This window comes from Fusarium sambucinum, chromosome I, assembly GCF_050947815.1.
Source record: "Fusarium sambucinum isolate potato_lamoka chromosome I, whole genome shotgun sequence".
NCBI classification, from domain to species: domain Eukaryota; kingdom Fungi; phylum Ascomycota; class Sordariomycetes; order Hypocreales; family Nectriaceae; genus Fusarium; species Fusarium sambucinum.
Window position 1 is genome coordinate 10,439,608 of NC_139294.1, and position 23,627 is coordinate 10,463,234.

Here is a 23,627-nt window from a genome sequence, read left to right on the forward strand (position 1 = left end):
CCTGACATTCGATAAGTCGATATGGATGTCTTGTGTCCTATCCGGGCCTTTGAGTGGACCAAGACATTAAACTAGACATCCCGAGATTAAGTTAGTGGTTAGCAAACAGAGGTTCTTTTGCCTTCACTCCTTGATGAAGATCGTTTCAATGAAACATGCCATCATAATGAATATTCCAGAACCGACATGAGTATCCGCAAATTCATTTGAAATGTCTTATTAATTTATATCATCTTCTACGCAAAAATCTGCTCTGAGGCTGGAACCCCATAACTATCTTATCGCCACTTTGATTTGTGGTTGATGAGAAATCATACCTCTACTAATAATCATTCACAATCAACACTGCCTCGGCAGTAAAGCTTAGAACCATGTCACGGTAGCGTACGTTATGGAATCATAAGTACCTTTCAAATCCTCATCATGACCTATTAGGTAGATATTCCAAGACTAACTGCGGCGTACGGATCATCGGCACAACTTTCAGTGGACGCCTAGTCAAATCGAGCATCATCTGGCGCTTAGAAGCACCTACTGCTGGGTCCCATGGTCAAGTTTGGGCTCCTTGCTATGTTTTGACAACCAGCTCACAATGCCTAATACCCATGATCTGTAGGATCAATATGAAACCAATTACCTACAAGCTTGTAATACAGAGACGGATATCATTTCTCCCTGCAGCATTATTACAGCTTATCCGTACCATAATAAGAATACGGAGTAGACGTCTGAATTCGTAGTGGCTTGTTTGTCTGCAAATAGCATCCGCTGAGCCACCAGACGGACGTCAACACAAATTGATTGCGTCGACAGCAGATGTTATGAGGTCAGTATAACTTAGTAGCCAACAGGGATGTTTTTGTTGTGATCTGCCCGTCAAGTAATGGTCAGTTGCATAATTGCAGTTTTATGATTGTGAAAGTACAACAGTACGGCGCAACGGAAACATTCTCATCCGTTCATATAAAATCCAATGATCGATGAACTACTTTATAGGCAAATGGCCGACTATGTGCTCTTGTGCGATGTTCAAGTAAATTCATTATGGTCTTGATTACATGTAATCTGGTTGCTGGCGAGTCGAGTTGCGCATATGCTATAGGGTAAGGCCTCTGCCTGCTCTTGACTATTGGTTGTCGCATGTCAGCCAGATTTTCTATTTGACTTACTCCTTGACACCGGATGTGTCTCACTGCATTAAAGTCTTCATTGCAGTTGCCAATCTGCGCCCTGGCACAAACTACTGTGGGGGTACGATATGGGCGGCCTCTTGAGCAGTCCGAACTTCGATGCGAACGCGTGGCATCATGTCATTAAATGTTCTAATTGAAGACATGCTATCATCATAGACATTTGGACTGCAGAAGTGGAAAGAAGGTGACGAAAGGCATCGGTAACATTATGAACCGCTTTTGTTGTAATTTTGATGATGAAATAAAAGTAAGTAAAGACCTAAAACTCCGGTTCCCTTCCTTGGCATCGCTGTGGGTTATGTTTCCCCATCTGATATGATTGATGGACGACATGCATCATCTTGTCCCTGCTGAATGCACCCTTCTCCTTACAACTGTAACCCTGAATAGAGGATAAGAAATATTTAACACAGAAACCACAATTAGTGATCCATAGACCCGGGATAGTAGGGGGTGTCATCAAGCCCATGAGATTCCTCGACCTTAATCTCGAAAGGTCTGGGCTGATCGGGTCGTTGATCATGTCCAAAAAGCAATGCGCGGTCCTGCTCCTAGTAGGGGGCAAAGCCTCGTCCACGACCACGGTAGCCACCACGATAACCGCCTCCTCGAGGGAAGCCGCCTCGGCCCTGGAAGCTGCCTCGGCCGCCGCGGAATCCACCACGACCACGACCACGGCTCATGCCAGGAACATTGGTGCGCTTTGGTGTAACCTTGATGCTGCGGCCCTTGAACATGCTCTCGTTAAGAACGAGGGCCTGGGCGACCAGGCTGGGCTCGGTAAACTCGACGTAGGCGTAGCTAGAAATATAGTGTCAGCAGTATTCCGTGATGGAAAAAGTCGGCTGGAGCATACCCTTTTGGTTGTCCAGTAAACTTATCAAGAAGAATGGTGACTCGGTTAATGGAGCCGCAGCTTTCGAAGTGAGCCTGGATATCCTCAGGAGAGGCGGAGTAGTCAACGTTGCCAACAAAGATGCTGCGCGCGTCGATTGACTCCTTGTCATCCGCAAGCTCTGCAGACTGTTGCTCCAAAGTCGCCTGCATCTCACGAAGCTTCTTGGCCTCCTCTTCCATCTCTGCCACGCGGCGCTTCATGGCAGTGATTTCTTCCTAAGGGTGCGGCGTCAGTTTCCATGTTAAGTCCACCTCTTTGCGCGCCTAACACACCTCCTCAGTCGCCGACATCTCAGTTCCGGGCTCCTGCTCCTCGTCATGCTCGCGGTCATGATCAATCTCGACCTGGTTCTCAACCATAGGTCTGTCCTCTTGTTTGCCCGAATCCGACATGTTGACTAGTTCGTGTACGATCTAATATGGAGTTTCGTATGTGGTGCTTCTATGTGAACAGGATTAGTAAAGGTCGGATGATAGTTGGAAAAAGACCAAATAAAAATCACGTAGCGTCTAATGTGTCTTTGACATCATTTTATAATGATGCAAAGCGTAGCGCATTTCAAGAGCTGGAAAAAACATACCTCTGACAGAAGTGCTTGATGTTGTCTGGATAATCGAAGAGTATGAATCAGAAAAAAAACATGGCACACGAAAAAGCGCGAAACAAGTTGAGTGATCGCGAAGAAAGAAATAATGCACGATGAACGAGACGAAAGCCAGGGTGCAGTAGCTGTCTGTACCTTGCACTGGGCTGCATGTACAATAGCAACATTCCCTGCAAGTTTGTTTGTTAACTCGAGCTTACAACGGTGAGCATGTGGAGACGAGTCTACCCGAAGATGAGCCGGCACGTCATGACTGAATGGATGGATAGAAAATACCGACATATTGAAACGGTTGTATAGCAAATTATTAATTATATTTCTAAGTATTTAAATCGTGATGATTGATTGTGTGAGATTGTGATTCCAACAATGCTAGAATGCCTTTAATAAATTCGAACTTTGTATACCACTCTTAACCTGAACAGCACTCACATATCGTTGTGATCAGCGTGCCAGCTCTACACACGAATTACCACAAGCAAATAGTTGAAAACGAACGGAAAAGGGGGATTCATCATCGTCAAGTTTATCGTGCTACCGTAAAAAAGGAAGGGGGTCAGTCGCTAGGTCAAAATGAGTAAGAACCTTCAGAGACACCCTTCAAATGCAATCGTTACGTCCTCCAAACGCCGCCCATGCTCTTCGCTAGTCAATGCGTCCGTCTGTAAACATGCCTCATCCCATCCCATCCCATTCCATCTAGTACCCAGTGCTCCGAGACATATGTTGTGTAAAAGACAAGAACAAAAAGAAAGTATCGCCACCTCATCAAACGCTCAAGCATGTCGGCTACGCTTGCCTCCATTACCAAATGTATCCTTTCCACTGAGACTGCCGAGATCAAAGATTTCATCAAAGTTCAGCTTGCGCTTAGACCCTGCTCTTTGTACCAAATGTCCTGGACCCCTGGGACAAGCCCGGCTTGAGCCGCCGGTGAGTCTGGATTTCGACGGTCGTGTAAGAGTAGGTGTGTCATCATGGGACCTCGAGTCCGACAGGTCGAGAGTGGCGATGTTAGGGTAAGGATGTGATGACTGGAAGTTGAAGTTGTCCTGAGTGGGGACAACAATCGGCGTTGGCTCTTCGTGGACAGGAGGAATGCTCGGGGGTGCAGAGTCGGTTCGCATTTGGCTTGGCTGCTGAGGAGGAACACTTTGACGGCTCAGTTCAGGCGATGAAGCCGTCTCCGTCTTCTCCGCTTCATCCTCGCTCTCCGTGTTCAGAGAGCTGCTCTCACGGCCGTCGAGCCTTTCGGTCGCCCATTTCCGAATCTTCCATCCTTCTCCATCGCCGAGGCCCAATCCCTCCTTGTCCAAGAACTGCAAAAGATCATCGAGACAATCCTGATATCCATCGGCTCGTGCCTTTGACTGTCCGGCAGCAGAGATCTTGTAGAGCTTGGTCACCGAGAGAGCAGCTGCCTTGAAGACGTCGAGAAGCTGTTCAGGGCTTTCTTGTTGAGCTGGCTGCTTGCCCATACCACCAGAGACGCCCCTCATAGGCTCCATTTTGATTAAGCGACGAAGAGTAGCGGAGATGCTGGAAATGAAAGAGTCAGCGATGGCTTATGGAAGTCAAGGGGATGATCGCCTCACCTGTTTGTTGTCTGGGGTAAAGTCGTAGAATTTCTATCTGATAATGCTCCTAGAAAAGAAAGAGAGCAGAATAATATCAAACAATACAAAAGAGTCGAGCAAATTTGGTTGTGTTGCTCCTGAAGAGCTGCTTCCCAAGTCTGAACTGTTGGCAGGGAACAAAGGTTGGGGTCACTGAAGCCTTCGACCAGTCATCCACTTCAACACCGCAACAGAGCCTGATGGACGGCACTAACCGAGGGGTCGGCAGGTGGAGTGGGGGAGATTAGCCACGTGACTTGACACGGACGACGCTTCAAAGTATCGGCTACTCGTGATGTCGAGAGTTCAACCGGGTAAAGAGAAGTTATGCTTGGTGTTACAGTTTGGGATGCTTTTATCGTATCAAATCTTTTTCTGGAAACATGCATTTGTAGTCGAACCTCGATCGAATGCAGTGACGTCGCTGTCCTGTCCGGAATATTCTTTCTTCCTCACGGCATTGTGGGGCCGGGAAACCATGACAGGGACCTTTGCAGCAATGCGCTAGCCTTGCCTGGCCCCTTCAAGGTGACCGTTTAGATTCTACTCGCCAACACCTTAGCAAACGCATCTACAATTTCAAAGCCTTCAAACGACAATTGCCACATAGGATCGTTTTGCGAACAACGTCCTAGAAGATAAAGAATCGAACCGTCGAAGTATTCGCATTGATCTTCATTTCGCTTCATAACCTCTTTGAACGCGTCTTCTCGACGCCAGTCGCGTAAAGAGGTTTATAAACTCAACTCGTAATGGCGCCTCGCTCTCGAGCCAACGCTGTTGATACTGACGCGTCCATGTCCGACGCGCAGGAACACCGTCAGGCGGAGGATATGGTAGGTTTATTTGTTTACTAGAGTCTATTTGCGACTCGTGATGCAAAAACCATGTACTAATCAGATATCTTTAGGAAGTCGACGAGACCCCCGATTACACCGATACCGAGAACCCCAGCACTACTGCTAGCAGTGTCGCCGGAGAGCCTACCGGAGATGGACGAAGGCGCCGTACAGAAGTCAACCAACTCCGTCGCAGTATTTTCGGAAAGAAACATGATCGACTAGGTGAATCAAAGGTTTGTCGCCCTTTAGATCCAGGCCGCCATTGAAAGATACTGACCATATCCTCAGGAAGATGACACAATCCGAAGATTTAGATATCTGCTCGGCCTCACGGATTTATTCCGACATTTCATTGAGACGAACCCAGACCCCAAGATCCGCGACATCATGACCGAAATCGATCGACAGAACGCCGAAGCAGCCCGTACGAAGAAGGGGGCCGGAAGACAAGGAGGTGCTACGAGCGAGCGACGTCGACGCACAGAAGCTGAAGAAGATGCTGAATTGCTGAAAGATGAGAAACAGGGAGGCTCTGCTGAGACGGTATTCCGCGAATCCCCTTCTTTCGTCCATGGTACCATGAGAGACTACCAGGTTGCTGGACTAAATTGGCTTATTTCGCTACACGAAAACGGTATCTCTGGCATTCTTGCGGACGAAATGGGTCTCGGAAAGACTCTTCAAACGATATCTTTTCTCGGTTACCTACGCCACATCCTGGACATCAACGGACCACATCTGGTCATCGTCCCCAAATCCACACTGGACAACTGGAAGCGCGAGTTTGCCAAATGGACACCTGAAGTAGACGTTTTGGTGCTACAAGGTGCCAAAGATGAGAGGCAGGCTCTCATCAATGACAGACTCGTCGATGAGAAATTCGATGTTTGCATCACTAGTTACGAGATGGTGCTTCGAGAGAAGTCGCACTTGAAGAAATTTGCCTGGGAGTACATTATTATTGATGAGGTGCGTTCATTTTAGGCTGATTGGGTGGGATTTACTGACAAAAACTCAGGCGCATCGTATCAAGAACGAAGAATCATCACTTTCGCAGGTTATCCGATTGTTCGACTCGCGAAACCGACTGCTCATCACTGGCACACCTCTGCAGAACAACTTGCACGAACTCTGGGCTCTCCTCAACTTCTTGCTTCCCGATGTTTTTGGAGACTCGGAGGCTTTCGACCAATGGTTTTCTGGTCAAGACCGTGACCAAGATACAGTTGTTCAACAACTTCACAAAGTTCTCCGCCCTTTCTTGTTGCGTCGTGTGAAGAGCGATGTGGAGAAGAGCTTGCTGCCCAAAAAGGAAGTCAACGTCTATCTGGGCATGTCGGAAATGCAGGTCAAGTGGTATCAAAAGATCTTGGAAAAGGATATCGACGCTGTCAACGGTGCAGGCGGTAAGCGTGAATCGAAGACCCGACTGCTCAACATTGTCATGCAGCTTCGAAAGTGTTGTAACCACCCTTATCTGTTCGAAGGTGCTGAGCCAGGCCCTCCGTACACAACCGACGAGCATCTTGTTTACAATGCCGGCAAGATGGCTGTTCTTGACAAACTACTCAAGAGACTCAAGAAGCAGGGCAGCCGTGTTCTCATCTTCTCCCAAATGAGTCGATTACTGGACATCCTTGAAGATTACTGTGTTTTCCGAGAGTACAAGTACTGTCGAATTGATGGTGGAACCGCTCACGAGGACCGAATCGCTGCTATTGATGAGTACAACAAACCTGGGTCGGAGAAGTTTGTCTTCCTCCTTACAACACGTGCCGGTGGTTTGGGTATTAACCTGACGACTGCCGACATTGTCGTTCTTTATGATAGTGATTGGAACCCCCAGGCTGATTTGCAGGCCATGGACCGAGCCCATCGTATCGGCCAGACCAAGCAAGTTGTCGTGTACAGATTTGTCACGGAAAATGCTATTGAAGAAAAGGTTTTGGAAAGAGCTGCTCAAAAGCTGCGACTGGATCAGCTTGTTATTCAGCAAGGTCGTGCACAACAAGCCGCTAAGGCCGCAGCAAACAAGGACGAACTTCTGTCAATGATTCAGCATGGTGCCGAAAAGGTCTTCCAGTCCAAGGGGGCTGCAGGTACCATGGGATCCAAGGATGGAGAGATTGATGATGATGACATCGATGCTATCCTTGCCAAAGGTGAAGACCGAACAAAGGAGCTTAATGCCAAGTATGAGAAGCTAGGAATCGACGATTTGCAAAAGTTCACCTCAGAATCTGCCTACGAGTGGAATGGCGAGAACTTTGCCAACACGAAGAAGAATATCAACATGACTTGGATCAACCCAGCCAAACGAGAGCGAAAAGAACAGTCGTACTCGATGGACAAATACTTCCGACAGACCATGTATCCCAATCCCAAGGCGGATGCGAAGCCCAAGGCACCCCGAGCTCCCAAGCAGGTTCCTGTCCACGACTACCAGTTTTACCCGCCGCGTCTTCGCGATCTCCAAGATAGGGAAACTGCTTACTACCGCAAGGAAATCGGGTATAAGGTTCCTCTCGCTGACGGTGAAGAAGACACCCTTGAAGAGCGAGAGGCCGAGAGAGCCCTTGACCAACAGGAGATCGATAATGCTACACCTTTGACTGAGGAGGAGAGAGAAGAGAAAGAGAAGCTTTCGCTGCAAGGGTTCGGGGAATGGAATAAGCGAGACTTCCAACAGTTTGTCAACGGATCTGGCAAATATGGGCGAAACGATTACGAAGGCATCTCCCAGGAGATTGACAGCAAGTCACCTCCAGAAATCAAGGCTTATGCCAAGGTCTTCTGGCAGAGATACACCGAAATTGCCGACTATCCCAAGTACATCAAAACCATTGAGGACGGTGAGGAGCGTACACGCCGCATTGAACATCACCAGAAGCTATTAAAAAAGAAGATGGCCCAGTACCGAGTTCCTCTGCAGCAGCTCAAGATCAACTACTCTGTTTCCACTACGAACAAGAAGGTGTACACTGAGGAGGAGGATCGATTTTTGCTGGTTCTACTGGACCGATACGGTATTGACTCAGATGGTCTCTACGAGAAGATGCGAGATGACATTCGAGAATCGCCTCTCTTCCGATTTGACTGGTTCTTCCTCAGCCGGACGCCTATTGAGCTGTCGCGTCGTTGCACTACTCTGATCACTACTATTGTTAAAGAGTTTGAAGATGTTCCTGCTCGCAATGGTGTTAACGGAAAGTCCAAGCGAGAGCCCGACGACGAGAACGACGAGGATAGCATTCTTGGAATGGCACCAGCAAAGAAGAAGGCTAAGAACGGGGTCAAGGTGAGTCACTGATTGATTATTCTAGTCTAATGTTTGTTGCTAACGAACTTGTAGAACAAGGCGCTTGACAATGTCAAATCTGTTAAATCTAGCAAGAACAGCTCGGCAACTCCGTCTAGAGCATCCAGTGTTGCGTCTACCGCATCCGCGGGTGGTTCTGCCAAGAGCAAGAAGGGTAGAAAGAAGTGAGCGGAGAAAAAAGAGGGCTCCATTATGTTGGTTGGTAATAGACTTTTGGCGTTTGGTTGCTTTGAGGGCTTATAAGAGAAGTCATCGTGTAGTACTTGATTAATCTGGTTTGGCGGTTTGTGACAAGGGGCCAGAACATGCATCACACGATGCCGCAACGGTCGGAAGGGTACAGGCGCGAGGACGGCTGATGGCACAGTAAAAAGAGTTGTTTGAGAGCAGAAGAACCATGTATAGCTTTGTACTGCCTCATGTTGAACTTGACGTGGTGAACTAGCGAATTTTGACTGCCGCAATCGCATCAAGAGGGTGATTTTTATCAGATTCAAAGTCGTAGAAACGTGATCAATCGTGCAATTTTCGACCTTTCCTTAAACCCTGGAGAGATGGTAAGAATTACAAGCCCATTTGTCTTCCTCCTATATCTCCCCTTACACACTCCCGGTCTTTCCATCACCTCCAGCTTCCGTTTATTTTTTGCCCCATTTGAACAAAAAAGATTTATTTGTTTGTCCCCCGAAACGCCGTACTATGCAAGCACACAGGAAAAGAACGCATCTACTGCATTCGGTTGATTCGTTCCCTCTCGACCTCGTAGTTGAAGTCGAAGTAGCCCTTGTCGAAGTGGTGAACTCGCACGTACCCGTCCTCTCCGCCGCTGGCGTAGCTCTTGCCTGTAGGGTCGGCGGCGACAGTGTTGAGGGGACCGAAGTGACCTCGCACACGGCCGATCTCGTCCTCGAAAACCTTGTGGTAGAAACGGGCCTCAAACTTACCCTGACGGGCAGAGGTTCGTGTGACATCCATGGCGGCTTGACCACCACCGAGGATGACAAAGTCCTTCTTGGGGGTGATGGTGGCACTGTTGAGGGGTGTGTCGGCAACGTAAGTCTTGAGGACCTCGAGGTCACGGGCGGAGATGAGCTGGGTATTGTCAGTATTGAATAGAATTGTGGGAGCTTAGCTGGACGTACCTTGGAAGTCTTATCCTTGCAAGCAGTGATGAAGTAGGTGCGGTCGGGAGACCACTGAAGATCGACGATAGGCTGGTTGAGCTCGTGGACGGGGACGTTGTCGAGCAGATCGCCAGTCTTGGCGTCGTATCGGCTTACGCTGCCATCCTCGTGGCCGGCGATGATGTATTTGCTAAGGGCGCTCCAGCCAGCAACGGTGGCCTTGCTCTCGTCGCAAACGATGGTAAGGCTCTTCTCGTCGTTCTGCTCGGCGTTGAGGTCGGGGTTGATATCGATAACAACAATGTTGGAAAGGTAACCCATTCGCTTCTCAGTAACTCCCAGTAGCTTGGTTCCGTCCTCGTTGAACTCGACTCGCTTGACGGCGGTAGGGAACTCCCAGGTCTTGATGAGGCGGCCGGACTTGACCTCCCAGAGACGGATAGTGTTGTCGGCAGAACCGGAGGCGATCATGGTTGAGGTGGGGTTGACATCGACAGTCCAGATAGCACCGACGTGGCCGTGGTAGGTTCCAAGACGCTCGCCGTTGTGGGAGAACCAGGCGCAGATCTGCTGGTCCTTTGCGACGGAGAAGATGAGATCGCCATCTTTGTTGAACCTGGATGTGTGTTAGTACAGTTGCGGGTGAAGTTGAAGGTCCCCAAGTCTGATAACGAATAGAGGCTCTCAGACCAATATCCCCCTCTCTGCAACTCTTTCTCGTTGTATACAGACTGGACGTAAATATTCACATACTTAATTTGGGTGAGCGCACGCTCGTGCCCGGCAAGAAGAATGGGCCTCATGATTTCGGTTTCTGGGGTCAGGCACTAGGAGGGGTTGACGGAAGCAGGTTCGGAGCGGCTGATTATATGGCGAGGGCTTTCGCGATGAATTTTTGGCGGTTGTGTGCGTTTTGGACCTTTTGGTGGGGCAAGAAATGAATCCCCCGCCTCACAGCTAGAATAGTGACACAGGGCTAATGCCTGATGAGGATCAGATCGTGTGTTAAAGTTGAGCTTAGCCATGTCTGGATACTTGGCTGCCTGGAGGGATGCTACTAAGTTAAGGTTGTACAAAAATAAATTTTCAGTAACTGGTTTAAGGCGCCTCGGAGTGATTGATCAATTTTGTCGCTTATTTTGTAAATGACTGTTTGATATTCCAGCCTATCACGAATCAAGTCATATAGAACAGTTAGAGTCATAAAAGAATTAAAGAGTCATCAGAATGCGTAAATCACTTGGTAGGAGCACCTGGAGATGATTCATTGCATGATCCTTCCTTAACTGAATATGACCTCACCTTTAGCACACAATCCTGAGGCATCAAGAACTCGAATATTCGGAATTTTTACAACTTCAACCTCACCTTGGTGTAAAACAAAGCAAGGCTGAAGGCATATCTACAATTGTAGCCAATCCTGCCAATCTTACTGGCCATACATACGAGTCACATCCAGACTCATCCTGGTCGATCCTGCTTTTCTTTCGAGAATTGTGTCAGCCTCGAGGTATAGTCTCACGACCGACTACTGCCAAGAGTGAACTGCCTGTTCGAATATGGAAAAGTTATAGTGAGCTCACAACATTCACAAGAAGAAGGCTACCAGTGTCAGAGTGTGTGTCTAGCAATACCGTGCCGTGCTATTGCTGTCTTTGCTATCAATCATCTTGTTTCGATGATCTGATATTATTGTCTTTCTCTTTGTTTGACTTTGATCTAGAACTTCTTTACGGAAAGACTTGCATTGCATCAACTTGGATGCACACATTGTCGGACGTCTGGAGATCGTTCGGCATCTAATACATATTTGCAACTTGAAATATAATTATATTCGAGTTGACCATGTACGGCGAGCTCTTCCGTTGCGCCGTGTTGACGAGAACGAATAGTTCCCGAAATGTGCCGAGACAGCGACGGCATTTGAGGTTTCTATCATCAGCGTTATCGATACCATCAAGGCTCAATTGCAAGCATCAACGGTCGCGAAGCCGATCATATACGCCCCAAGCCGAACCCGCAGTAGGCGGGTCCCAGCAAAGTCAGATTCTCACCCACACGCAGGCGTCTTTATGTCCAAAGTCGCACAGGCGAAGCCTCTTTCACACGTGTTCGGACGTTCCTTCCGTGTTCACCGGAGTTCCCCCAGAAGCCGCTATTCGGACTGCCCCTCTCAAATCGCCTGCCCAAGCCCACTCTATATACAGCGAATGCTTCCCTGTCAATAATCGACGCAACAACTTGGCTTCAATCTTTTCTCCAGCCTCTGTTGTCGAGTCTTTGTCTTTTTCCAATCGTTTACAACAGAAAAGACTCTTTTCCTCGACCACAATGGTTGCTACAAAGCTCGACGGCAATGCCATTGCCAAGTCGATCAGGGAGAAGCTCTGTGCTGAGGTGAATGAGAAGCAGAGGATTAACCCCAGGTTCAAACCCTGCCTCAAGATCATCCAAGGTAAACTTGTTACTCACAATACTTTACTCGTTCAATGCTGATTCAAATGCCCTACAGTTGGTGATCGCTCAGACTCTTGTTCGTAAAATGCTGCCCCGCCATCATCTCACCACTAACCCCGCCATGTAGCTACTTATGTTCGCATGAAGCTCAAGGCTGCCGCTGAGGTCAGTTGAGGATCTCGCGACCTAGGACTCAGCCACTGACTCTTCATCGTAGGCTGGTATTGACAGCCAATTGCTGCACTACCCTGAATCTATCTCTGAGGCAGAGCTTCTTGACCATATTCGTCAGCACAACAACGACCCTGCTGTTCATGGTATTTTGGTTCAATTGCCTCTCCCCAAGCACATTTCTGAGTACACCGTCACATCTTTTGTGGCAGATGAGAAGGATGTCGACGGCTTTGGCACCAAGAACATTGGAGAGCTCGCCAAGAGGGGTGGCAAGCCGCTTTTCATTCCTTGCACACCCAAGGGTTGCATGATCCTCCTCCAGGAGTCTGGTATCGACCTGAAGGGCAAGAACGCCGTTGTCCTCGGAAGAAGTGACATCGTTGGCAGTCCCGTCAGTTATCTTTTGCGAAACGCCGACGCCACTGTTACTGTTGTGCACTCCAAGACACAAAACATTGAGGAGCATGTTCGAAACGCAGATGTTCTCGTCGCCGCTATTGGCCAGCCCCTCTTTGTTCCGGGCAGCTGGATCAAGCCTGGCGCCGTTGTCATTGATGTTGGAACCAACTTCCTGCCCGATGCTACTAAGAAATCCGGCCAGCGACTTGTTGGTGATGTGGACTACGCCTCTGCAGTTGAGGTTGCCTCTGCCATTACTCCGGTTCCTGGCGGTGTTGGCCCCATGACTGTTGCCATGTTGATGCAGAACGTTGTCGATGCGACAACCTGGTACTTTGAGTCTCAGAAGCTTCGCAAGACCATCCCCCTACCCCTAAAGCTGGAGGACCCCGTCCCCTCAGATATCGCCGTTTCTCGAGCTCAAACACCCAAGGATATCACACGAATTGCCGCTGAGATTGGCATTGCACCCCACGAGCTGGAACCCTACGGCGCATACAAGGCCAAGGTCGACCTTGGCCTCATGCAACGACTGGAGCACCGAAGAAACGGCCGTTATGTCGTCGTCACTGGTATCACTCCTACTCCTCTTGGTGAGGGCAAGTCCACAACAACTATGGGCCTGGCTCAGGCTCTGGGAGCTCATGTCGGACGCATGACATTTGCCAACGTACGACAGCCCAGCCAGGGCCCTACCTTTGGTATTAAGGGAGGTGCTGCCGGAGGAGGCTACAGTCAGGTCATCCCTATGGACGAGTTCAACATGCACTTGACTGGAGATATCCACGCCATTGGTGCTGCCAACAACCTGCTAGCGGCTGCTATCGAGACTCGCATTTTCCACGAGAACACCCAGAAGGACGGCCCCTTGTACAAGCGACTAGTTCCCGTCAAGAATGGCGAGAGGAAGTTTGCTCCTGTAATGTTCCGGCGTTTGAAGAAGCTCGGAATTGACAAGACAAACCCCGACGAGTTGACAGAAGACGAGATCCACCGATTTGCTCGATTGGACATCGACCCAGAGACTATCACTTGGAGGCGAGTTCTCGACGTGAATGACCGTCACCTGCGAGGCATTACAGTGGGCACCGCCCCTACTGAGAAGGGTCAGACGCGAGAGACTGGATTCGACATCACCGTCGCTAGTGAGTGTATGGCTATCCTCGCTCTCAGCAACAACCTGGCTGAGATGCGCGAGCGCCTGGGATCAATGGTCGTAGCCACATCACGAGGTGGTGACCCTGTCACAGCTGACGATCTTGGCGCTGGTGGTGCCCTCACTGCCCTCATGAAGGATGCTATCAAGCCCAACCTCATGCAGACTCTCGAGGGTACTCCCGTCTTTGTCCATGCTGGTCCCTTTGCCAACATTAGCATTGGACAGAGCTCTATCCTCGCCGACAAGCTTGCACTGAAGCTTGCCGGTACCGAGGCTGATGAAGACCACAAGGAGAAGGCCGGCTTCGTCGTTACTGAGGCTGGATTCGACTTTACCATGGGAGGTGAGCGATTCTTCAACATCAAGTGCCGTACCTCTGGACTTGTTCCCGACGTTGTTGTCATCGTTGCCACTGTCCGGGCTCTCAAGGTCCATGGCGGTGCCCCTCCTATCGCTCCTGGCGCTGCCCTCAGCCCTGTTTACAAGGAGGAGAATGTCGATATCCTGCGTGCTGGCTGCGTGAACCTCAAGAAGCAAATTGCCAATGCCAAGTCTTTTGGTATTCCTGTCGTCGTCGCAATCAACAAGTTCGCGACCGACACAGATGCTGAAATCGCCGTCATCCGCGAGGAGGCTGTCTCGGCCGGTGCTGAGGATGCTATCCTGTCTAACCACTGGGCTGAGGGTGGCAAGGGTGCCGTTGATCTGGCCCACGGTGTCATTGCGGCAGCTGATAAGCCCAAGGACCTCAAGTTCACCTACAACCTCGACGGAACCGTCCAAGAGCGTCTCGAGGCCATTGGAAAGAAGATGTATGGTGCCGAAAAGGTCGAGCTCAGCGAGCTTGCCCAGAAGAAGGTTGATACATACACTCGCCAAGGATTTGGTCACTTGCCCATTTGCGTGGCCAAGACGCAATACTCTCTTTCTCACGATCCCGACCTGAAGGGCGCTCCTACTGGCTTCACGGTTCCCATTCGCGATGTCAGACTGGCTGCCGGAGCAGGATATTTGTAAGCTTATTCCCTACTGTTGAACGTAACGTAACTAACATATGCCTAGCTATGCCCTTGCTGCCGACATCCAAACGATTCCAGGTCTGCCAACAGCACCTGGTTATCTCAACGTCGACGTCAACGTGGAGACAGGCGAGATCGAAGGTCTGTTTTAATGATACCAAAACTCTCATGCATAATGGATAAGTAGCTGGAGGCAAGGAATACGGGACTGTGCTCCCTCAACTCAACGTGGGAGTCACGAATGGCAAGGCGAAACATTGGACGTGACATTTCAACACATGGTGCGGGACTGGTTTAGCGGAATCACATATCATCTGCCGTTTTATGGCAATATTTAGAATCAAAATTCACCTGGATAAAGCTGGGGTCACTTGTGATGAGATGGTGATTGATTGAACGAGAGCTGGGGGATCCCGACATTGGGGGTGCTGAATCCAGATCTGCCAATAGTCTAGTCACAGCTGAACACCCTAAATTCTGCCTTGGCTGGAAATGCAACCGCACCATGCATATACATACCACGTAACAGGCGTTGACGGAATTTGCCGTTGTATGTGTTACGCTAGAGTGCAGTACCGCAGCCACAAAGTCGCATGCCTACGATGCTGGGAACATGTAGATGCCGTGTTATGTCCTCAAAGCATCAGAAAAATTGACCACTGGAAGCATAAGAGACGAAATTAGAGGTCACTTTTTGCCCCTTAGGCTATAGTTCTTGGACTACTTATTTTTATACCCTAAGACTTACGAGGCCATGTTTTCTGCTACCCAGTAGTATATAGGTAGTTGGCTAGGAAGTTTACCACCACAACAAGCCTCCATTGTACTTGACAATGTGACAGGGTCGGAATTTCCCGTTGATAACCAACCTGAGCCTAGAACAGTTGGAAAGAGGCGTTTCGTGTGGAGTATAGATCAACCTTATTTGAGCTGTCAACAAAGACGCTCCAGGAGAGTTGCAGGTGGTATAATCTTTTTACTATTAGATCGAAGTTCTGTTAGATCTAGGGAGATGGAGCAGGGAATACTTGAACTGGAATGATGGCAGGCATGGTTAACCGTAGTTACCAGGTATTACCTTGATTGCCTAAATAGGCCTGTCGTTCAGCTCAGATTTCACTGTATGGGAGCTACAGCTTCAAAGCTTGTTATTGGTCACAACAAGATAGCCACGAGAAGCCATGTAAGACTCAGCCCGACTCGACTAGCAAGGTAGGAACCAATGGCTCGGCGCCTGCATAAGGGAGCGGTACCGTTTGATCCTTACCGCCCATTGAGGTTATTGCATTTTTAAACTCTGTACGAGTTTGTTCAAAGTTGAAGGGGTGACGTACGTCCAAGGAAGCTGAAGAACAAGTGCTGCTCTTCTAGGGCGAGAATAGATCATGGGAAGACTGTTGATCGATAGAAATACGTACTGTATGTCTCGACATCTAATTATACAGCATTGCTTACTTATGGCCAACAACTAGACAACCTTGGTTTGACAAGCATTAGTCTCAATGTTACGAAAAAAGCTTTCAGACTTGTCGCACACCCAACAAGCAAGACAGTCACTGCCGAAGGATTTAACCCCGCCAACGGTTCTGCCCTGTCGGTACGGTACGGCTGATCACAGAAGGGGTTAGAATCTGAGGCCCTTGACGCCATCTTCTGTACAGTGTTTGTGATAAACTGCGTACATCTCCGGAGATGTCCTGGATAAAGTTGCTTCTGCGAGACATCTGACTTTTCCAGGTGTGCCGTATTGGGAAGGGAATGCGAATAGTCTAGTATGGCTGTTGCATTGTTGTGGCTTGTACGTTTATGTTATTTTCCGTCTCAGATAATGTAGCTTGGTCAATACGCACACGAGCAAGACACCTCACCAAGCTTCGTGTCAGCGACATATAGATGGATAATTTTCGTATATAGACGTGGACTAAGCGGTGACCATAACGGGTATGCCGGTGACTGCCTTGCCAAGAGCCTGATCTAAAGCATGGATCGTGCCTGTCTACTGATACTACCTACAAGCTAAGAATAAGCATCTGACACTGCCTTGGACCGATGTCATGTCAACCTCATATTCATACCATCCAATACATTGGCTCGTTCGCTAGCATCATGCCAGAACTCTCCCTCCACGTTACCAGCACAATGGTGCGCCATCACCCAACACAACAGGACACTGCCACTTGAAGCTATCAGCCCTAAATGATGCAGGCCTTTGACATGGAGAGCTAAACAAGCTTTCGGTTGCTTCCAAGATTACCTGCCAATAAGACAGGCTACCAGGATCTGAGAGGCCCTGGTACTGATCTGAGCCCTACAGTGTGGGCTTGCCTAGCTTCTGTCGAGACCAATCTATTTCGAAGCCAAATCAAGGCAGCCAACGCCATTTCAACCTCATACAAAGACCGGCTTCTTGATTCTTCCTCCGAGTCTCTGTTTCAATCCCTTCAAGTACTACTCCAAGAGCTTTCAGGTCTCTTTAGTCCCCATGTACAACAATCCATGATTACCATACCCTTGAGCAACAGCATGTCTTCAAAACATCCCTTGAGACGATCTTGTGCTTTTTGTCGAGCCAGGAAGATCAAGTGTTCCAACGAAACAATCTGCGAAGCTTGCCGCAAGCAAGGCGTCGACTGCATCTACGACTTTGAATCTCCACGAGCCAAAGGACGGAATCTCAGCTTCGACGGCACCAAAGGCAACAACCTACTGCAGGTACGAAGCGAACATGACTTACCCGAAAGCAAGAGGAGACGGTCATGCTCGGCCAACCCTGCTTCTTCCATGTCCCCTAGAAGAGCACATGAAGATGTTGTGTCGCTGGGGGATGGCGTCGAAAGCCTTGCTGCCTCCCTTGAGCAGGCGTTTCAGGACAGGTTTTCCCCAATGGTTTTTGGAGAAGCAAGTCATGTTGAGCTGCAGGCGAGCTGCAACAAAGCTCGATGCATTGGACTCCTTCCCCTGGTAGCCTGTGACCTTGTCGGTTCTGTTGGTCAGGGATATAGCATCTTGGGATCCTGTCAACCTAATGATTCCAACAGTCAATTGATTCGGTCTGGTTTATCCAGCGACAAAGCTTCCAGCATGTTTGACAACAATGCATCATACTGCAGCAGCCCCATCTCCACCTTTAGCCATCGACAAAGAAACCAGTTGATAGATGTTTGGTTCTCGGCACATCCTTTGACCTTCCTTATCTCGAAGACGTTGCTCCTCCGGGAAATGCGCGAAGATACTTGCGACGAGATCCTCATAGCTATTATGCTCGCAGATGCTAGTTTTGTCATCGGCGAGGGACCGATGGTAACACGCGGGCACGAACTCCTGCAATGGGCAAAGGCTCAGCTGCAGATGCGACCCAACCAACCCTCCGAAGAAAACGACGCTGTGTACTCTGGAGTGCCAACAAGGGTCTACAAAGATGTTACCACTGCACAGACACTGGTTTTGCTAGCCTGGAATGCCCTCTCGGCAAACGAATACCGCCGAGCCGTTTGCTATGTACAAGTTGCGAGCAAAATGGTAACCCGAATCAAGGACTGCATGTCAAAGGATGCCTCTCCACCCAGCTCGAGTCGTATCAACGGGGTCGATGTTCTCGATGTTGAGAAAGAGATTGTCTCTAATCTCTGGTGGACGAACTTTTCGCTCAACCTCTGGATGTCCATTCAGGCAGGAGTTCCACCCGATGCCAGCCTGTCGACCTTTACGCATGATTCTCTTCCCGCAACAGAAAACTCGTCCGTCTCTATACAACTCGACCTTGTTTCGGAAAACTTCAACACACTCCAGAAACAGAAACGAAACATCCAAGAGATGCGACCCCTTGCCCATATTGTCAACACGGTTGCCTACCTTTTTTCACAATCAGACCAAGTTGCATCCAAACATGGTCTTGATGTCTGCAGGGAGACTGTGGGTGAAGTTGAAAGCTCAAATACAAAACGCTCTAATCGAGGTGACCAACCAGATGAATCGCAGCACTTGATCGTTGCATTCCACCAGACAATGATCATCCAACTTCTCTTCCCCAAGAATGGGTCATTCTACGACCAAGTCATCCTCCCTACAGAGACTTTGCATCAGTTCTGCTCGTCGTTGGAACATATTATCCGATCCCTTTCGGCCCCTGCCGGCCAGCTCGACCAACATACAACTCCTGTTTCCCCCATCCAAGAACATCTGTCCAAGGCCCTTTGCAATCTTTTGGATGCATGTTCTCGAGCTTTCAGTCTTGTTAGCCAGAATCTAGGGCTTGGTCTTGACCCTGGCTACTTCCGTCCTGATTGGGACAGTCGGCTGTGTTCTTTAGCAAGCTCTTTGTATACAATCAGCAAAACCAGACATTTCTACCAGACTACGTCTTTGCGAAATATGAGAAAGCAACTGAAAGCTTGTATCCGAGCTTTTAGTGATCAAGGCTCCTCAAATGCATTGGGGTTGCTGGACCCAAGGATGAGCAACATTCGATCCTTGTCCCACTCCCCTAACAATGAGGCATCGAATGCTTTCATTGTTACAGATGACTCTTCGGCCGATATCCCCTCACCATTCCGCTATGCAGAGGGTGGTCCGAGAATGTCTTCATCCATGCCATCCTCATCAGCGTCGTCGACCAGTGTCTCGACCCAATCATTCACTCCCTTTGAGGAAATGACCAAATGGCATGTCGACGAGAACTACTCTCCAGGTGTTTTGGCCACAGGTAATATGAGCTCTCCTACAGTGGTTCAGTCGGGATTGCAAAACGGGACTCCAATGCAGAACGTGTGGTACTCACAGCCGGCCCATATGTTGAACTTTCAGGCTGCTGGCCCAGCCTCTGTGCAGAACACTCAATGGGTTTGGCCTAGCTCAGGTGCCGAAGATGCGACGTATATGTCTTTTCAAGCTCTGGATATGGAAGATGCATAAGTTTCCTGGATGATTTGCAATTAGCGCGAGACTGGGAAGGGAGTTACTGTAGCGGAAAGATCAAAATGAACAACCCAGATAGTGGGAACAACCCAGATAGTGGGAACAACCCAGATAGTGGGAACTGGTTTGAATTTTGTAATTAGGTATCGGCTATTGACGGTATCGAGCCCTTGGACGCTGTTTGTGTTTCTACGGCATCCCAAGTATGTACCTTACCAACATTTTATCACCCGAGATAGGGGTAATATCACAATATGTCTGTGCAACAGGAAACCTGAAGCTTAGATGCGTGGCATGAAAGAAGCGTCTAATCTAAAGTCTGACGAGTTTATCATCCTTCCGGACCCAGCGTTATCAGAGCAAAGTATTCTATATCTCAAAGTGATATGCCACATTGTGTAGTCGTATCTAGCTTTCGTCCATAGAAGCCACAGAAATGACTGTGTTGAAAGTGACCAGATATTGACAGTGTCGCCTAATCAAACTTGATAAGAAGATAAAAGCCAGCCAGGAATTAGAGGCCACAAACTTAGCGATCCTATATCGCACTTGGTATGAGTCTTAGCTACAGAGTGAAGGGCGAAGTCAGTATTAAACTTTAGAAATCACGTATGGTAGGTATCAAGATCAGGCACGTTTTGTCATTGATGATGGAAGTCAGAGTTTAGGGTAGGTGCGCCTCGAATAATCTGTAATGCTGGAAGGTCAATGAGGATTGTCGCAGATGCCGCTTTATCCTAGCGTCTTAAATGGTTACTCTCAGAATAGTCGTTCCTTCCAATCCATCATCTTCTCATGCTTCTTCTTGGTGTTGCTGGCTCTTTCCCAACATCGCCCACGTGGCTGTCTCTAGGTCGCTGACGTCAGCTGACCAAGGAAGCTCTACTAATCCGCTAACGTGAGTTTGTGAAAGTAGCAGGAGCATTGATTTAACTACAAGGGAGCTTGACAACCCCAACTTGCTTTGCGCCCTACACTTTCTAATATTCTAAGCGCTTGAGAAATCAGTCATGAGATTGCTGTACGCATTCCCCGCGACTTGCGCGCTCATTTACCGCGCCAAGAGCAGAAACTCTTTGACGCCCGCTGGCATCTTCGCTGCGACTCTGACAGCTATCGCACACGCATATCACCCATGGAATCTACCATTCGCACTCCTATGCGTTTTCTTCCTTGCTGGGACGCGTGTGACACATGTGAGTTGCGCCCGCTATTTCACAAAATGCCCCTATTCTGACAAAACTTCAGATCAAAGAAGGAATCAAGGCCAATTATACTGTTCGTTCTAAGGGCACCTCTGGAGGAGAAGGGCCTAGAACACATGTTCAAGGTAAGCGCTTAGATATAGTTATCCCTTCACAGATAGCTGACACTTCTGCAGTCCTCGCCAACAGTTTGATGGCCTCTGTCCTCTCTCTCCTCCACGCAAACCAGCTACGCAAGCGAGAAGCCGCATTCGCCGATCCCAATACCCCGGATCCTACGGGATCATTATGCTTCTCATGGGGCGGTGACCTCCTGGTCGTTGGAATCATCGCCAACTATGCGGCCGTTGCGGCCGATACCTTCAGCTCCGAACTTGGCATTCTCTCCTCAGGACAACCTCGCCTCATCACATCACCAACTCTACGAAAGGTCCCCCGCGGAACGAACGGTGGTGTTACTCTACTGGGGCTGGGTGCAGGTCTGCTAGGGTCCATGATTATTGTCACTGCCTCTATGCTGTTTCTGCCATCGTGCACAGAAGAGTCAACCCAAACGCCCGCAGGTGGTGGTGCACCATGGACGATGCTGGAGCGCCGCAAATTCATGGGGTTTATGGTGCTCTGGGGTGCTCTTGGCAGTGTCTTGGACAGTTTCTTGGGAGGTCTGTTTCAACGTTCAGTTCGTGACGTACGTTCAGGCAAAATCGTTGAGGGTGAAGGTGGCAACCGGGTGCTGGTCGCCGAGTCTACTGAGGGTCCTGCAGCGCATTTGAAAAAGGACGACGTCAAAGAGAAGTCGGATGGTTCCGCCATTGCAGATGATCATGATGCTCACGCCGAGGTTTACGACCCCAAGGACAAGCACCGCAAGTCAAGTTTTGGAGACCAACAACCATCGCGGACCATTGAGAACGGGTGGGATCTTCTGGATAACAATGATGTCAATTTCCTCATGGCAGCTATGATGAGCGTCGGCGGCATGGCGGCTGCAAGTTGGTACTGGGACGTACCCATTCAGAGCGTCATGGGTGTGTAGTGACACAAGTAGCGACGTCATTTTGAGGGTCAAGAACAAAAAATTGAACTTGGCCCTTTTTTGCCAAGACAAATGAGAATAAAGTGATGTAAAAAGGAACCCGCCGCTCAATCTGGTAGGTCTTGATCCATCACGAGATTTAAACCACGTTACCCGTTGCCACTGGATGGTGTTGAACTGCGTCAAGACACAGAAATTTTGAACGATTTCATCTTGGCACGGTCAAGCCCCGGTGAAGGTCCGTCACACCCCGTTAATCCCCCCGCCGGGTCTCGGCGTGAGTCGCAACGTATCGGGACATCAGACCCGGAGTTGATTCCGAGGCCCCAGGTGCCTGAATTCTTCACTAATGCGACACTCAATGCGGAACCGGTAGATTCAGATTTAAAACCCGGAACGATATCTCCTCAACAGGTTGGTCCAACCTCATTCGCGCGTCGAATTATCTAGACGTGATTCCATCACCCAATTCCCCAGATTTATGACTGGAAAAATTGGAGGGTGGGAGCGAGGAAAGCCAAACGATTTGCTTCCTTTTTCTGGCGATCCAATAACCTTGAGGCCTTTAGTGATCGAGATTAATTGCTCTTTGCTACCCAGAGATAGCAAGATATCGACGGAAACCTGGGGTAAGCCCAGGACCTGACGAGTTCAAGTTGCTCATTTAAATGTGTAATAGGTTCAAGGTTGAGTCTGATTGGTTGTCTGACTCGCAGCAAGTTAAATGGGGATTGCGGGGGCGGCAGATCTCCATCTCGAGTTGGGTGGGACATTGAAGCAGGAGAATTGCCTGTTTGAGTAGTTATTGTAGTTCAAGTAAAGAAGTGAAGTTACCACAAGTTTCTATTTCGCTCGATCAAAAGTTTGAAGTCTTTTGTTTCTGTTTAGGTTGAGGGTATCGCAGATAGAAAAGCGGCAAGCACAACCGTGGCGCAGTTGCCAAACCCCGTATCGCTATCTTACTCGTCGCTCCCTCCCAAATAGAATACAACTCGACGAAGCAGGAACGATCTGCACAATACAGTTTTCAGATACGCATCAGCTCATCCCAACAACACAAAATAAAATTTATCCTTTTCATTCCTTTCAGGCTCATACGAAAGCGCCCCATCTGGGTATTATTCCAGGTCTTGGCCTGCCTTATCATTACCATACATTTACTTGAGAGCTTGTCAATTAAAGAGTCGGAAAATGAAGTACCCCTGCATGTCAGGGGTACTATCGTCTTTTCTGGTCTCGTGCGAGCCGGCCCCGCAAGAAAAGTCTCGAATAATCATTATCACAATACCTCAAACTTCGCGGAAGGAGAGTCCAGGTCAAGGGTTCCTCGAAGGGAATTATCAGAAGCTCATCATGCATTTGCACAAATTAAATTTCGAATGACCTTGCAAATGTTCTGTCTTTTTTTGTCCCAATCCCCAACTTTGCACCCTGACACCCCAGTTGAGTCAACCTACTCCGTACACACAGGAACAGTTTATTACAGCCAGTCGGATTCAGTTCGGGAATAATTGAACCCTGGGCTGGGCACCGGCAGAATGGAGTCGTTCCTTTGATTCTAGATCGCTTTTCCAAGGAGAAATGGAAGAATACCAGAAATCGAGTGACATGGCCGGACCGACGCTAATCCAATGCTCAATAATAGTTATCACCCAACTGTCGAACCTC

The 23,627-nt window shown here is 48.9% G+C and overlaps 7 protein-coding genes across 7 annotated transcripts; 4 read left to right on the forward strand and 3 right to left on the reverse strand.

The window, feature by feature from the left end:
* Positions 1-1,744: 1,744 nt before the first annotated feature.
* On the reverse strand, positions 1,745-2,483 carry FSST1_006106 (polyadenylate-binding protein; the record flags this gene model as incomplete). Its single annotated transcript, XM_083232442.1, has 3 exons — positions 1,745-1,994; positions 2,050-2,306; positions 2,364-2,483. The coding sequence occupies 3 exons, from the start codon at positions 2,481-2,483 to the stop codon at positions 1,745-1,747; spliced, it is 627 nt and encodes a 208-aa protein (XP_083089536.1).
* A 988-nt stretch (positions 2,484-3,471) lies between these two features.
* On the reverse strand, positions 3,472-4,203 carry FSST1_006107 (uncharacterized protein; the record flags this gene model as incomplete). Its single annotated transcript, XM_083232443.1, has 1 exon — positions 3,472-4,203. One exon carries the CDS (start codon positions 4,201-4,203, stop codon positions 3,472-3,474), a length of 732 nt encoding a protein of 243 aa, XP_083089537.1.
* An 860-nt stretch (positions 4,204-5,063) lies between these two features.
* Positions 5,064-8,640, forward strand: FSST1_006108 (SNF2 family N-terminal domain-containing protein; the record flags this gene model as incomplete). Its single annotated transcript, XM_083232444.1, has 5 exons — positions 5,064-5,147; positions 5,222-5,386; positions 5,442-6,122; positions 6,172-8,451; positions 8,506-8,640. 5 exons carry the CDS (start codon positions 5,064-5,066, stop codon positions 8,638-8,640), a joined length of 3,345 nt encoding a protein of 1,114 aa, XP_083089538.1.
* Positions 8,641-9,198: 558 nt separating this feature from the next.
* On the reverse strand, positions 9,199-10,399 carry FSST1_006109 (translation initiation factor eIF3 subunit i; the record flags this gene model as incomplete). Its single annotated transcript, XM_083232445.1, has 3 exons — positions 9,199-9,564; positions 9,615-10,212; positions 10,350-10,399. The coding sequence occupies 3 exons, from the start codon at positions 10,397-10,399 to the stop codon at positions 9,199-9,201; spliced, it is 1,014 nt and encodes a 337-aa protein (XP_083089539.1).
* Positions 10,400-11,927: 1,528 nt separating this feature from the next.
* FSST1_006110 (formate--tetrahydrofolate ligase-domain-containing protein) lies at positions 11,928-15,071 on the forward strand (the record flags this gene model as incomplete). The annotated part of the gene is made up of 6 exons (XM_083232446.1): positions 11,928-12,051; positions 12,109-12,129; positions 12,181-12,218; positions 12,271-14,798; positions 14,848-14,945; positions 14,992-15,071. The coding sequence occupies 6 exons, from the start codon at positions 11,928-11,930 to the stop codon at positions 15,069-15,071; spliced, it is 2,889 nt and encodes a 962-aa protein (XP_083089540.1).
* A 2,256-nt stretch (positions 15,072-17,327) lies between these two features.
* FSST1_006111 (uncharacterized protein) lies at positions 17,328-19,715 on the forward strand (the record flags this gene model as incomplete). Its single annotated transcript, XM_083232447.1, has 1 exon — positions 17,328-19,715. The coding sequence occupies one exon, from the start codon at positions 17,328-17,330 to the stop codon at positions 19,713-19,715; it is 2,388 nt and encodes a 795-aa protein (XP_083089541.1).
* Positions 19,716-20,728: 1,013 nt separating this feature from the next.
* On the forward strand, positions 20,729-21,959 carry FSST1_006112 (integral membrane protein DUF92-domain-containing protein; the record flags this gene model as incomplete). The annotated part of the gene is made up of 3 exons (XM_083232448.1): positions 20,729-20,914; positions 20,967-21,048; positions 21,100-21,959. 3 exons carry the CDS (start codon positions 20,729-20,731, stop codon positions 21,957-21,959), a joined length of 1,128 nt encoding a protein of 375 aa, XP_083089542.1.
* Positions 21,960-23,627: the final 1,668 nt, after the last annotated feature.